General features: G+C 40.9%; 1 protein-coding gene across 3 annotated transcripts in view; it reads left to right on the forward strand.

The window, feature by feature from the left end:
- The first annotated feature begins 569 nt into the window (after window positions 1-569).
- The window catches only part of galt (galactose-1-phosphate uridylyltransferase), a 67,551-nt gene continuing 53,812 nt past the window's right edge, over window positions 570-14,308 (forward strand). For 2 of the 3 annotated variants that reach the window (XM_080217210.1, XM_080217032.1), the window contains exons 1-4: window positions 570-848; window positions 4,699-4,868; window positions 6,978-7,053; window positions 8,543-8,591. In XM_080217210.1, coding sequence (XP_080073336.1) covers window positions 806-848; window positions 4,699-4,868; window positions 6,978-7,053; window positions 8,543-8,591 — 338 coding nt within the window. In that variant the 5' untranslated portion in view covers window positions 570-805. Of the gene's footprint in view, window positions 849-1,677; window positions 1,725-4,698; window positions 4,869-6,977; window positions 7,054-8,542; window positions 8,592-14,308 lie in introns of those variants that run through there. The other variant, XM_080217116.1, reaches the window with a different exon arrangement.

Genomic DNA, 14,308 nt, shown 5'->3' on the forward strand with positions numbered 1-14,308 from the left:
ATTCTCCCCATGTCTGCGTGGGTTTCCTCCAGGTGCTCCAGTTTCCACTCACAGTCCAAAGATGTGCAGGTTAAGTTGAATAGCCATGTTAAATTATCCCTTAGTGTCCAAAGATGTGTAGGGTACAGATATTAGTGAGGTAAATATATGGGGTCATGGGGATGGGCCTGGATAAGATGGTCTGTCAGAGAGCTGGTATAGACTCGATGGGCTGAATGGTCTCTTTCTACGCTGTAGGGATTCAATAATTCTATGACTCAGATGTTGTTTAACCAGGGATATATCACATCAGTATGGCATTGGACAATTTCGCAGTAACTTCATTGCTATGTCAATGCAAGCCTTACTTGTGACGAATAAATAAACTTTGTTACAACTAATAAATACATTTTACTTTTTAAGAAAACTCCCTCTCTATATTCTCACCCTCTAATTCTAAAGGCTAATAAATTATTAGTTTTATTGTTATGTTTAAAGACTTGTCTTTTAGATTTTAGTGATTTGCATACATGGGGAGGAGTAGGAAAGGGGAGGGATGAGATCAGGTACAGCCATGTTTTAGGGTTTAGTTATGGTTGGCCTGATCAGTGTGGGGGTGTTTAAAAAAAATCCAGGAAAGTGGGTTTAAAAGTGATTTTGTCAAAGGTTGGAGACAAGTGCCCTTTGCTTTGTTTTATATACAATCGCTGCCGTTGTTTGCAATCAAACACATTCCTTAACTATCACACGACACAGAGCTCTGCGGTAACTGATCTCCAGAGAATCTGCAGGGGAGAGGTCGGTGATTGACAGTCTTGGATTCGCGATGGACCCCCAGGTCACCAGCAAGCAGATCTTCGAGCCCAGTGGTAACTTAACATTAATACAGAAACTTGTTTTACTGAAAAAGCGGAATTGTCAATTCTGCAGATAAGTTATTTTTTGCTGTGATCCATTTATTTGTGCGAAATCTTGCTTAATCTATTTACTTGGAACGTTTGTTTGCTGAGCTGCATATTAATTTTCTGTGGCAAAGGGAATCACTTCTTTTGCTCTTAGACACACTTAGGTTTTCAAACATTTTTGTGCCCCAGGTTTCTGGAAGCTCCCACAGGCACCTGGGTCCTGATGAGGAGAGTATCTCCTTAATCCATCAGGTTGAAGGAGTGTTAAATAATAAAGCACCAGGATTGAGAAAGTGGCGTTAGTTTTAAAGTGGGTGAATTCAGTGTTAAATCAGGAACAGAAAGAGTAGCAAGTAAAGGAGGGGAGTAAAATTAGATTAAGGGAGAGAAAAAAGAAACAGGAAAAGTTTTTAAAAATTGGGTCTGATTTTAAAACTTGAATGAAGAAGACCTCATGTTTCTGACAATTAATTTTCAGCACCAGAGACTTTTAAAGTACAGTTTATTACTCATAAGTAAGGCTTACATTAACACTGCAATGAAGTTATTGTGAAATTCTCCTAGATGTCACCATCCGGCACCTGTTCGGGTCAATGCACCTAACCAGCACATCTTTCAGAATGTGGGAGGAAACTGGAGCACCCGGAGGAAACCTACCCAGACATGGGGAGAACATACAAACTCTACACAGACAGTGACCCAAGCTGGGAATCGAACCTAGGTCTCTGGCGCTGTGAAGCAGCAGTGCGAATGCTACTGTGCGACTTTGGCTGTAATTAGCATTTATCACATCAATACAATAGTATCTAAATGGTATCAGACAGGATTTAACTTTCTCTGGTGAGTTTTGTCTTCTGTGAAGTTACAAGAAATATCTATTCCATTTTAATTTCTGATGGTAATACTTAAAACTTTTGTATTTTAAGCATCATTAAGTTTGCTAAGGTTGATGCATATGGATTACTGTTGCTCAATTGCAGAACTATTGATCTAATGTAGTTACCTATTATGGATACTGTTAATAACTACCTAACCTTGGTTTCTAATTTATACTAATAGTCTTCAGAATTGAACACCACTACGCAAATGTAAAATACAGTTAAATGTATGAAGCTATTCAGTTAACCAACTTGGCCATCCCCTTGCATGGGTTAAATATATGCATATACAACCCAAGTGTAAGTATTTAATCAAACTCTGAATTAATTTTGTTAGTCCTTTAGACTGGTTGATTTTTCATTTGCTTGGAGCACTTGTGAAGAAGTTAGCAATGAACAAAGAACAAAGAAAATTACAGCACAGGAACAGGCCCTTCAGCTCTCCAAGCCTGCACCGACCATGCTGCCTGAACTAAAACCCCCTACCCTTCCAGGGACCATATCCCTCTGTTCTCATTCTATTCATGTATTTGTCAAGATGCCCTTTAAAAGTCATGACTGTAAATGCATGAAAACTTTCACCCCTACCTCCCACCGCCCCCCCCCCCCCCTTCCAACTTGAATAGCTTAGTTTAAAGAACAAAGAACAAAATCAGCCCGGGAAACAGGCCCTTCGGCCCAACGAGCCTGCGCCGCCATCTCAACACCACCAGTCCAGCTCTCTAGTCATGACCCCTATCTAAAGTTTTGTGGCCATCCAGGTTGAGGGAAACTGATTTAGGGACAATTTATTCCTGCCAATCAGCCTAACAGCACATCTTTGGGGCGTGGGAGGAAACCGGAGCACCCGGAGAAAACCCACGCAAGCACGGGGAGAATGCGCAAACTCCCACAGACAACGGCCCAAATCCATGTGTCTGCACAGCAATCAGCGATAGTCACTGAGCTGTCGTCTTGCCCAGTATCTTGTCCAGTTTAGGCACACACTAACGACATGAAGCACTAGGCCAAGGGAGTCAGCACTGGAAAAAAAACAAAATTCTGAAGTTTGTAACCTGGAGTATCAAGGAAAAAGTCACGAATATTTAAGTTGATCATCCCCTTTGCCTATTTCAATTAATTAGTATCATTTGGGCTGAAATAAACCTTTTGTAAGTGCCTGATTTGTGATTGTGTTACACAACGTGGTTCAGGAATATTAAGAATCTGGCCATGTCCATCTCCATGTTCTGCCATCTGTCCTTCCTCAGCATACCCCAGTTAATTTACATCAGTCTGTTATACCTTTGAAATGTGACATCCTTGTTGCGCTACTTTTCAAATTTCTTCATCATGAAAGTTCAATATGACTAGGAGGAGGGAGTAATGCTTGTTTTAAGGTAACTTTGTAGAGTTTCCAACCCATCTCCTACCGCAAAGGTTTCCAAGTGCAGAGGGGTGCTGGGTGGAAAGAATGCCATGTGCACTGGCACTTTGTGGAAGACTTAAACATAAAACAGTCCTCACACTCCCCATATCACATCCATGTCTTGCCACTCTTTGCCCTTGCACTTACCATATCCACTCAACCAGTACCCACCATGGGCAAATCTCAGGACCCATGCTGAGAAACAAGATAAAGTCCAAGTGACTTTTGAAGACTAAAAGAAAACACGTTATTTCATTTATGTTCCTTCACCTACATTATTACTGATAACAAGCATTTCATTCAAATGCGTAATCCTCTGTTTAAACAAGCATTGGAATTCCATAACCGCTTGCAGCTGTCAAACAGTGAAATGGCAGGCATCTTACTGTGGAGATGGATAATTGTGCAATCAGTGATGCAGCACTAATCCAGTAATGGTAAGCCTAAGGCCTATGTCAACGGACAGAGTGAAATAGGAAGTAGTGTTCTTTTTTAAGCAGTCAAAACACTTTTTTCAAAGAATTAAAAGGCAGGAGCTTCCCATGTTTTGGCAGTATTTATTAGTGTCATAGGTAGGTTTACATCAACACTGCAATGAAGTTATTGTAAAAATTCTCTAGTCGCCACATTCCAGTGCCTGTTCAGGTACAGTGAAGGTGAATTTAGCATGACCAATGCACTTAACCAGCACATCTTTCAGACTGTTTGACAGCTGTCTTTGACAGTTCATCTTGACAGTTTTTAATAGCTTTGACAGTTAATCTTAGCAAGTTTAACACTTGTTTTGCATAGCTCCAATAAATTTCACAGGTCCAATGAATTTATACACTTTTTAGTGATTGCAAAAGGCACCTGACTGCCACCAAAAAGTATCTGATTGCCCCCAAAGATGTACTGAGACCATATCCAAAAGTACCTTTCCTATCAGGTCTAATGTGTACATGTCAGATTTCAAACACATGTAACACAAAATCACACATGAGTGGGTTCAGCTGCTGATTTCTATGTAAAACATGTGGAAATCCTGACCTAAGTCCATTCTTGCTCCAGTGAAAATAGTATGTATTGTGCTGGGTGGGAGGGGGGGGGGAGGGGGGGCAGGACTTTAGGATTCAGTCACTTCCATCGTGGTGAATGTCCAGACCTTGGACTTCCTCTAATTGCCTCCTCTTGCTTCTCCATTTATTACCAGCACGGTGGTTAGCACTGCCACTTCACAGTGCCAAGGACCCAAGTTCAATTCCTAACTTGGGATGGTGTCTGTGCAAGTTTGCAAGTTCTCCTCATGTTTGCGTGGGTTTCTGCTAGGTGCTCCAGTTTCCTCCCACAGTTGAAAAGATATGTGGGTTAAATAGTGTTGGCTATGCTAAATTCTCCCTCAGTGTACCAAAACAGGTGCTGAGTATGGCGACTAGGAGATTTTCACAATAACTTCATTGCACTGATCATGCAGCAGTGAGTAGTAGGGAAGGAAAAATAAAGAAATAAGATAGTTCTCACCATGTTTTCAATTTGTTTCTAAAACTAGAACACCAGCATATCCGCTACAACCCTCTTCGTGATGAGTGGGTCCTGGTCTCTGCTCACCGGATGAAACGTCCCTGGAAGGGACAAGTTGAGAAACAAGCAGAAGTGAACATTGCACGACATGATCCAGCTAACCCTCTCTGTCCAGGAGCTACAAGAGCAAATGGAGAGGTAACGTATATATGATATGCATACAGTGTTGAAATTAGTGTTAGTAGTTAATAAACCTCGTTGATGCATGACACGTTTTTCATGTTTGTCATATTGAAGCGTCAATAGTAGAGCAAGATTAGTTTTTAGATTAGGTCCTTGGCCACTCTACAGCCCTGGCTTCTTGAAGTTAGTTGCATAGGGTTGTTATTTCAATAGATAATCTGGAAGCTATTACAATTGTTTCCTCTGCTGCGATTGAGTCGACTGTTAGGTCAGATGTTAAAACCTGCAATTGTGTTGATGGCAGACTGGTCAACGACCAAGTGGTGAATAGGTGAGCAATCAACTCCAGAAAATGTCTGTGCCTTTAGGTAGATGGGTCCCTGCAGAAAGGCAATGGAGCTTTTTATGGTCGAAATGCCATTAAAAGTTGGTTGAGCTAATCCCTCAATTAGCCAATGGTATCCACAACCTGCAAGCCATGTTGTAGCTACAATGTATAGAAAGTCAATAAAAGAGCAAACATGGACAGCTGAAAAGGCAGGACAACAGATGCTCTGTGATTGCTGATTTATGGCACTGTAGTCCAGTGGGCAATGCTGCTCTACATCAACTATTCAGCATTTTGAATTATGAAGTCAGCAGTCATGCTGATTGGCATTTCTCTTCTCTGTCTCAAGTATAGCTCTAGTTCTCAGCACCTTCTGGAAATACTGCTTCACAGAATCCTTTGTACAAATATATTGAGTTTAATTTGTCTAGGTAAATGGATTTTGAATGAGTTAAAATTGGGCCCCATTGAGATACAAATTGGATGCAGGGTATACTACCATTGGCCTTTACTGAAACAATTTGTATTTTGTTTTACTGATATGACAGGAATAGGAGAATTACAAACAATTTTAAAAATTGGCAGATCGAGGATTGGTAATATTACATTTCCCGACAGCATTCAAACTAATCTAGATACACTAAATGGATGTATATATTAAGGGCCAAGGGAATTTAAATATGTACAACAGCCGATATGTAATTTTAGTTCTTCAAGTTGTCCATAGTGCAGTTAAGGTCGAAAGTTATCAACTCTTATCGAATGTGAGATTTTATTAGTCAGGTTAGACTGATACAAGGATTCATCTCAAGATTCTTTAATAAAACAAAATGCTTTGCTTGAAACCTATAATAGTTCATTTGTCAGATCTCATCTTCAAATTTAGCCATGTTGCCTTAAAAAAGATCTTGATGCCTTGAAAATGATTCAGAAAATTTGAGAGGCTGATTTGTGAATCTCAGTTGTCAAGTTAGGGAGATCAGTGCCCTTTAAAATTAAAATTGTTTCACGAGAAATCCCTTTTCTATTCTCTCCTAATTGGGGAGAGGAGGGAGGAATAAGATTTTATTTTTCATTGCTAGCACTAAGAGTCAATTACCACTCTGGTATTGGAATTGTGTGCAGGACAGACTGACTAGGGAATTACAGATTCCGTTATCAAAAGGATACCTTGTGTATACCTGTGTTTTTACAACAGACTGGTTTTGTACTCTTCAATTACTGAATTTAGTAATTCTGGTATATGATAAAATGTGTGCCTGGATAGTTGTCGCTTGACTAATAATGGGTGAAATTAATGCAGGCCTTGGTGGTGAGTTTGGTAGTGAGGGGCATTTAATCAATTTGGAACCCTGCCTGAATAAGTATATGGCAGGAAGGCTGTTGTGGATACACCTTCATCTCCATCACTAATTGAGGCCCTTCAATGAGAAATTAATGCCCAGGCGGTGCCGAGCATTGAAGAGCTGTTGGCCTAGATTGGATGGTAGCTCTTGGTGGGTGGGGATTACACAGTTGTAAATTTGTGTGATTAGCTTTGCAAGATTACTTTTCAAAGATACAAACGTATTTAAAAGTAAAAATCATTGTAATTCCTGTACCTGATACCATTTTTGAGCCCATAGACTAACACTCAATGTTGCATGGTGACATGGCTTCTTTAAATCATATCATCTGTTGGAACGTTTGCATTTGATCTTCCAAAGGAACCATTTACTGTAAAGTTGACTATTCGAATGATGCTTGTTGCAGATGTGTCAGAAAATAATTCATATTTTCATTTCACCATTGTAAAGGTGAACCCGGAGTATGAAAGTACTTACGTGTTTGATAATGATTTTCCAAGTCTACAACCAGATGCTCCAGACCCAGGTACTTTAAACCCCATTCTCATCTATTATAATATTTTCTAAAATCTTGCAACAGTTTCAATTGTCCTGTATGGATTGGGAATTCTATTGTTAATCATCCGCAAGTGTTTTCTCACATTACCGTATATCCTTTTGTGTTGTTAAGTAGATCACAGCTTTCTCCGCAATAAACATGAGCCCTGATTTCTCAGTCCCAGTCTGAAGAATAGTTCTCACCTGTATCCTTTGCGAGCTGAGGAATACAATGCTAGCCATGTGTGCAGTGACAGAATTCAAAATTTGCTCCTCATTCACCCTAACGTCAGTCACTCTCTGTCTGAGCCCAGTGCCAAGTGTTAGGCTTGTTAACTTGGTTTTCCGATTTACCATTAATGGTGGATAGTACAGCTCAATGTTCATTTTCAAAGTGGCAGGAAAAACAGTCAGCATTGGGTCAGAGTATTGCTCTGTCCTTACTGTAGTATCCATTGGATTTTAGATCTAAGGCCTCCCCAAGATCCTTATATCAAAATCTCCCCTGTAGGCTGAGATGATCTTGGCTCACCATCCTTCATAAACAAGGGGCAGCATGGTGACACAGTGGTCAGCACCGTTGCCTCACCGTGCCTGGGACCTGGGTGCTCTGGTTTCCTCCCACAGTCCAAATTACATGCTGTTTAGGTGCATTGGCCAAGTTAAATTCTCCCTCAGAAACAAGCACCGACAGGGGGATTTTCACTGTAAAGTCATTGCAGTGTAAATGTAAGCCTGCTTGAAACACTGTATGTAAACTTAAAATTGAAACAACAGTCAATGAAATAATTTCTTCAGAGCTCTAATTCTGGTTTCAGGTCTTCCTAGAAGGTAAGAGGAAAAAGGAAGCCGTCAATGGTCAAGAAAGAAAGGAAGAACTTGCATTTTTATCATCTTATTTATGACCTTGGGATGTCCTAAAGTGCTTTATAACCAATTAATTACCTTTGCCACTATATTATAGCAGCCAAGTTGTGGATAGCAAGGTTCCTGAAGCAAACAGAAGTGACTAGATAATCTTTTTTTTAATTCATTCATGGCATGTGGATGTTGGTGGCTAGGCCACCATTTATTGCCCATTCCTGAGGGCATTTAAGAGTCAACCACATTGTTGTGGATGTGGAGTCACATGTGAGCCAGCCCAGTTAAAGACGGCAGATTTTCTTCCCTAAAGGACAATAGTGAACCAGATGGGTTTTTACGACAATCAACAATGGTATCATGGTTGCCATTAGACATTTAATTCCAGATTTCTTTTTTAATTAAAAATTCACACCGCTATAGTCAATACCACTTTACCACTGGGTTTTGAAGGTTTTGTAAGTACTTGTTTTGAACTAAAGGGCAAAAATTATATCATGTACAAGGACCAATCTTGTCACACTTGTATTATAAAATCAATTTAAATACTCAGTAGAAGTGATTTCCTTGGATTCCACTTCTTTTAAGTAATACCCTATTTTATTTTGAACCCCTAGGTCTCGGTGAGCACCCGTTGTTCCAGACAAAAGCTGCTAGAGGAGCTTGGTAAATACCTGTTCTGTGAGAATTTATAAAGTGAAGATGTTATAAATATATATGGTATCAATGGAAAATCTATATCTTTTATAGTGGCTTTATTTTTTTAAGCAAAGAGAGGAAACAAACACGACAAAGAATTGTCTGAAAGATTCCCTCTGTATATCATGGAACTTGTTTTTCAAGTTTGCTGATGACACCACCGTTGTTGGTCAGATCTCAAACGATGATGAGACAGAGTACAGCAAAGAGATAGAGAATCTGGTGAACTAGTGCGATGACATAATCTCTAACTCAATATCAAGGAAACAAAGGAGATAATCATTGACTTCAGAAAGCATAGTGGAGGACATGCCCTTATCTACATCAATGGGGACAAAGTAGAAATGGTCGAGAGCTTCAAGTTTTTAGATGTCCAAATTAATAACAACCTGTCCTAGTCCCTCCATGCATATACTATAGTTAAGAAAGCCCACCAATGCTTCTACTTCCTCAGGAGACGAAGGAAATTTGGCATGTCTGCTACAACTCTCACCAACTTCTACAGATGCACCATAGAAAGTATTCTTTCCAGTTGTATCACAGCTTGGTATGGCTCCTGCTCTGTCCAAGACTGCAAGAAACCACAAATGGTCATGAACTAAGTCCCAGCCCATCACTCAAATCCATCTTCCATCCTTTGGCATTGTCTGCACTTCCTGTTGCCTCAGAAAAGCAGCCAGCATAATCAAGGACCCATGTACCCTGGACATACACCCTTCCATCTTCTTCTGTCAGGAAAAAGATACAAAAGTCTGAGATCACGTACCAACCAGCAGGGACAGGTTGGGCCAAAGGGCCTGTTTCCATGCTATAAACCCCTGTTATGGCTCTAACTGGCTCAAGAACATTAGAATTTTTGAATGAACCTACCTCGCGTTAAGTTGATCTTTCTCTACATCTTAGCTATGATTGTGACACTACATTCTGCACTCTCTCCTTTCCTTCCTAATGTATGGTAAGTTTTGTCTGTTTAGCGTGCAAGGTACAATACTTTTCATTTTAATACATGTGACAATAATTACTCAGATCAGTCCAATTGTCATATACCAATTATTAAAGCCTATTTAATAAATTTATAAAAAAAAACATGTAATATTACAATAAGAAAATTAAGCATATGAATCACTGAATACATGTGTAAAAACTACCCTTTTGTTCAAAAATATATCTTTATGTCAAATCTAGTTGGCGTCCAATGTAAGGCTGAGGATCAAGTCTCGGAAACATCTTTTCCTAGTCTAGTGGAGATATTTAAACTGCCTTTACAAAGGTTTCTCTGCTGCCTTAGGTCTAGGACTTGTATGCGGGCCATCTGGCTGTGAGTTGTGGACCGGCCTCTCAGGCTGTTGGATTTGAACTGCTTCTGAGGATATTGACAATTATGCCATTTTCCTCTTTGATTTGTCATTCTGTGTATTTGGTTGTCTGTATCTCAAATTCCTGGCCTCTGGAAATTAGCATATCATCTCAGCGCTGCCTGTGAGGTGTCAGTCAGCAAGCTTGATTTCTAAGTCTTCAGCCAGTGCTGAAGCTGTGCTGGGGTTTTTTAGCTTGGCCGCATTGATTCTTTTCATAACCTTCCTTGTGGTCGCCTCTTGGTCTGATGCAGAGCCTCATTTTGGAGAGACAGTGAGCCTGTGATGTGTCCAGCAGTCAGCACCACACGTGGCCTTGGTCACTCTGACATCCTGCCTGTCTTTTCTCCTGACAATGATATAGTCGATAAGATGCCAATGCTTAGAGTGGGAGTGCATCCAGGAGGTCTTGTTATGGGTAGGCAGACGGAAGGTTGTGTTGGTGACGAGGTTGTGTGCTGCACAGGTCTTCATTAAGAGTAGGCTGTAATTGTTACACTTGCTCACTCCATGCCTCCCAATGACTCCTTGCCAGATTGCAGAGTCACACCCTACTCTTGCACTGAAATTGTCAAGCAAGATCAGTTTGTCGGTATTGCTGATAGTACAAATTCTTCGTAGAACTTGTCTTTCATCTTGTCCGGGTCGTTCATAGCGGGGGCATAGGTGCTGATCAGAGTGGCTTGACTTCTGTTCTGTAGCGGAAGCTGTAATGTCACATGGGGTAGACTAGTAAGTTTCCGAACAAGGTGACTCCTGATGGCGAATCCAACTCCAGCATCATGACACTCATCGCTGACGCAACCGCTCCAAAAAAAAGTGTATCCACCTCCAGTTTCAGTCAACTGACCTACGTTGGCAAGACAAGTTTCATTCAGGACTGCAATGTCAATGTTGTACCTTGCAAGCTCTCTGGCAACTAAGGCTGTTCTTCTCTCTGATCTGTCTGCTGTAGGGTTGTTCAAAAGCGTGCACGCGTTCCAAGTGCCAATGGTGAGCGGTGTCACCTTGTGTTTTATTTTGTTTGTTCGACCACAAGATGGGATCCCCACCAGCCGTGGTAATCTGGCCAGGGTGCAGTGAAGCAGGCAATGTTTAGGGCACCTTTTCTAGCCCCTCCTCATTCTACGGAAGTGAGCAGTGCATTCCTGAAGCGGACTGCTCAGTTGCCCAGGTAGATGCCGGGTTCCACTGCTGCTTTGTTCAGCGGAAAATGACCATTAGACCTGAGCCGCCTGTGTGCAGGTCCGTGACGACAGCTCCCAGTATATCTGCACCTGCTGCTTTGTCGCTCACCCGTTGCCACAGGACTTCAAAGGTTGAACAGGACGATGATGATGGTGTCGAGACTAGTGCTTGATTTGGATTAAAGTGAGGGAGAGTTGCGCAGTGTCAGCCTCACTGTCTCTTCCCAATTCCCATCTAGATCCAGTGGCAAGACAAAAGTCAAGACAGCTGAAGATGGGACTAGGTGCAGTGGATGACCAGGGCGTCTTCTGTATCTTGTCCTGCTCTTTGTGTTCCACGAAGCTGGCAGAGACTGACTTCTTGACCGTTGGGCCTTCCATTGGTCTCGTCTGCTCAATCCGCAGGAGTCTGTCTTCACATGCTGGGATAGGCATCTCCCTATCTCACCAAGGGTTGAGACCTGTCAGCTACCCTCACCTGGTTTAGCCGACTTGTTGAACCTGTTGCCCGGGGTGTGTAGCCCCAGTCCTACTCAATCTGTCCTCATAAGCCAACCCTCTCAACTCCGGAATTAACCTAGTGAATCTCCTCTGCACCTCTTCCAGTGCCAGTATATCCGCTGTCGCATGCAAACAGCTACGTGAGCCACAGGTGAGAGCTGAGTGCCAGTTGGGGACAAAGGATGCAACATGCTCTCCCACCAGAGATACTACCCCTCCACTTGCAGCTGTATAAGGTGCTGGTGAAGCCACACCTGTGTACAGTTTTGGTCTCCTTGCTTGAGAAAGGATATATTGGCACTGGAAGAGATGCAGAGGAGATTCACCAAGTTAATTCTGGAGTTGTGAGGGTTGGCTTATGAGGACAGATTGAGTAGACTGGGGCTACACTCATTGGAATTCTGAAGAATGAGCGGCGATCTTATAGAAACAAATAATATAGAAGGATAGAAACATAGAACATGCGATCGCGGCTGTCCCAGCAGGACTCTTCCTGTCAAAAGCCGGTATCGCAATCTGCTATCAGCAGCTGTCAAAAGCCGGTATTATAAACTACCATCTGTGTAACGATGTCCAACTAACACAAATAAGTAAGATTTGCAAAATCTACAAAGTAACAGTCACATTAAACTCTGTATTTATAAAAATGAGAATTAAAGCATGTAAGACATGAACAAATAACTTATATTAATGCCAGGAGCAGTATAAGCTTGAGAAGATCAGTCATGAGGAAGGGTTATGTTTGTGACATATTCTAGATACAAAATCCATTAACCCTTTCCCCAGTTCACTCCCCCCTTTTGGTCCAGGCCAGGCCCAAGCATGGCCCCATGACCAATCCAAAGCCAAATGTTACCAGCATATGGGCCCACCCCCAGTTAAAAACAAAAGACAACTTGGGGTTTTTTGTGTCCACACAATCAATAAGCACCCACTCAACTAACAATAAGTTATCTTACAGGAAAATACCAAAGTTCAAGTCTAACACAAGACCTTGACCCAACCTTAAGTGTCCGGCAAGTACCCAAGCAAACACTGGCCTTTATCTGTGCATTGGTCTCAATCATCCTCTGTGTAGTCTAGTTCTTTGGTCTGGCACTCTGGTTTTGGCTTTCTTTCCTTCCTTCCTCCTTGGGTGTGGTGGCTCTCCAACTGCTGGTCATTGCTGGCGATGGTCATCATTGTTATAGCTCATTCCTGGTTGAGTTTCACGCCTCTTTTGGTCATTGCCAATCAATCAATCAGGACTTGATCCCCTTTATGGATATCGCCCATGTCTGTAAACATGGGAGGCACACATCATATATCTCTCTTCCGTCCTGAACGCGAAGCATGACGGATTACAAACTCAGGACCAGTGTCTGTCAGGAATTCCCCAGTCACTCAACAGTTAAGCAAGGCCAAGACATGGCATGCACAGTAATAATACATCCCCACAACATATTGATAGTCCAGAAGTTATACACAACAACACGCTACAAATACAAATAATCACATATTCTAAAAACCATTTTAGGTTCAGAATTATGAACAGGATAATAATAAATCATTGATACAAATGCAAAAGGAAATAACATTTAAATTTGGATTTTAGAGGGTCATGCACCCAAAAAGTGCTGAAGAGGTAGATTTAACTCTCCAAAGTATTCGTTATTTAAAAAGATCCAGATTTGTATAATAAACACCTCTTTTGTCACAGTTACCATTTCAGATTTAAACTTCCAGTCACAGCTCAAAATTTATCCCCTTCTGGCACACAGATACCATGTTCTTTTATGATCCAATTAACACAATGTAACCAAAGTACAAGCTAAAAGTAATTCAAAAGTTTTCCTATCAGTTTAACAAATTATAGAAGAAACTCCTCCGTCATTCTGTCTTCCAATTTATTTATGAATAACATAATTGGCACAAATGGTTTATTTGTTTCCCTTTAAGCATTTTAACTCTTATAACCTCAAATAACTAAATGCTAGAAAAAAAATCCCATCACCTGTTGTAAAGTCATTGACACTCTCCAGAGCCCAGAGCTTTTCAGGAAAATTAACTCCCAACATACTAGTATTTACATACATCAATTCAACAAATTTTATATGTGAACATGAGGATTACCACAGATAACATTTACTCAGTATAACAAAGTCACAAAACAAACAGATATTGCTTTGTAACATTGTCTCACATTCAAATGGCTCCATCACAAACTGAGAACATGTTTCAATACATCCTCTTTGAAACATGAAACCCATACAGACTCTATTTCCATTACCCTTCTATTTGTCAAAGTTAAACTTATTTACCTCTTGTAAATTCAGGCAATTTCCCATTTATAAGTTGGTTATTTTGTGCATTCCATTTACTCTAATTTAAAATGTCAGAAACTGTAACATTTAAGTGTAACCAGTCACTTTAATTCAAAAGTTAACAATGAGAAAGTCTGAATGAACCAAACTCTTCAAGTCTCAATTATCACTAGGTTGTGATAAACACTCTTGCTTGTCATACACGAACCATCTACGGAAAACAAAACACAAAAATACTTTTGGCTAGGAGCTAAATGAATTAACTTAGCCTCAAACAAATTCTTCAAATCAAAGGAAAGAGCACATGGTTCCTTCCAAGGTTTAAATCCCTTCTTAAC

The sequence above is a fragment of the Carcharhinus amblyrhynchos genome, chromosome 1 (assembly GCF_965287045.1).
Source record: "Carcharhinus amblyrhynchos chromosome 1, sCarAmb.v2.hapA, whole genome shotgun sequence".
NCBI classification, from domain to species: Eukaryota; Metazoa; Chordata; class Chondrichthyes; order Carcharhiniformes; family Carcharhinidae; genus Carcharhinus; species Carcharhinus amblyrhynchos.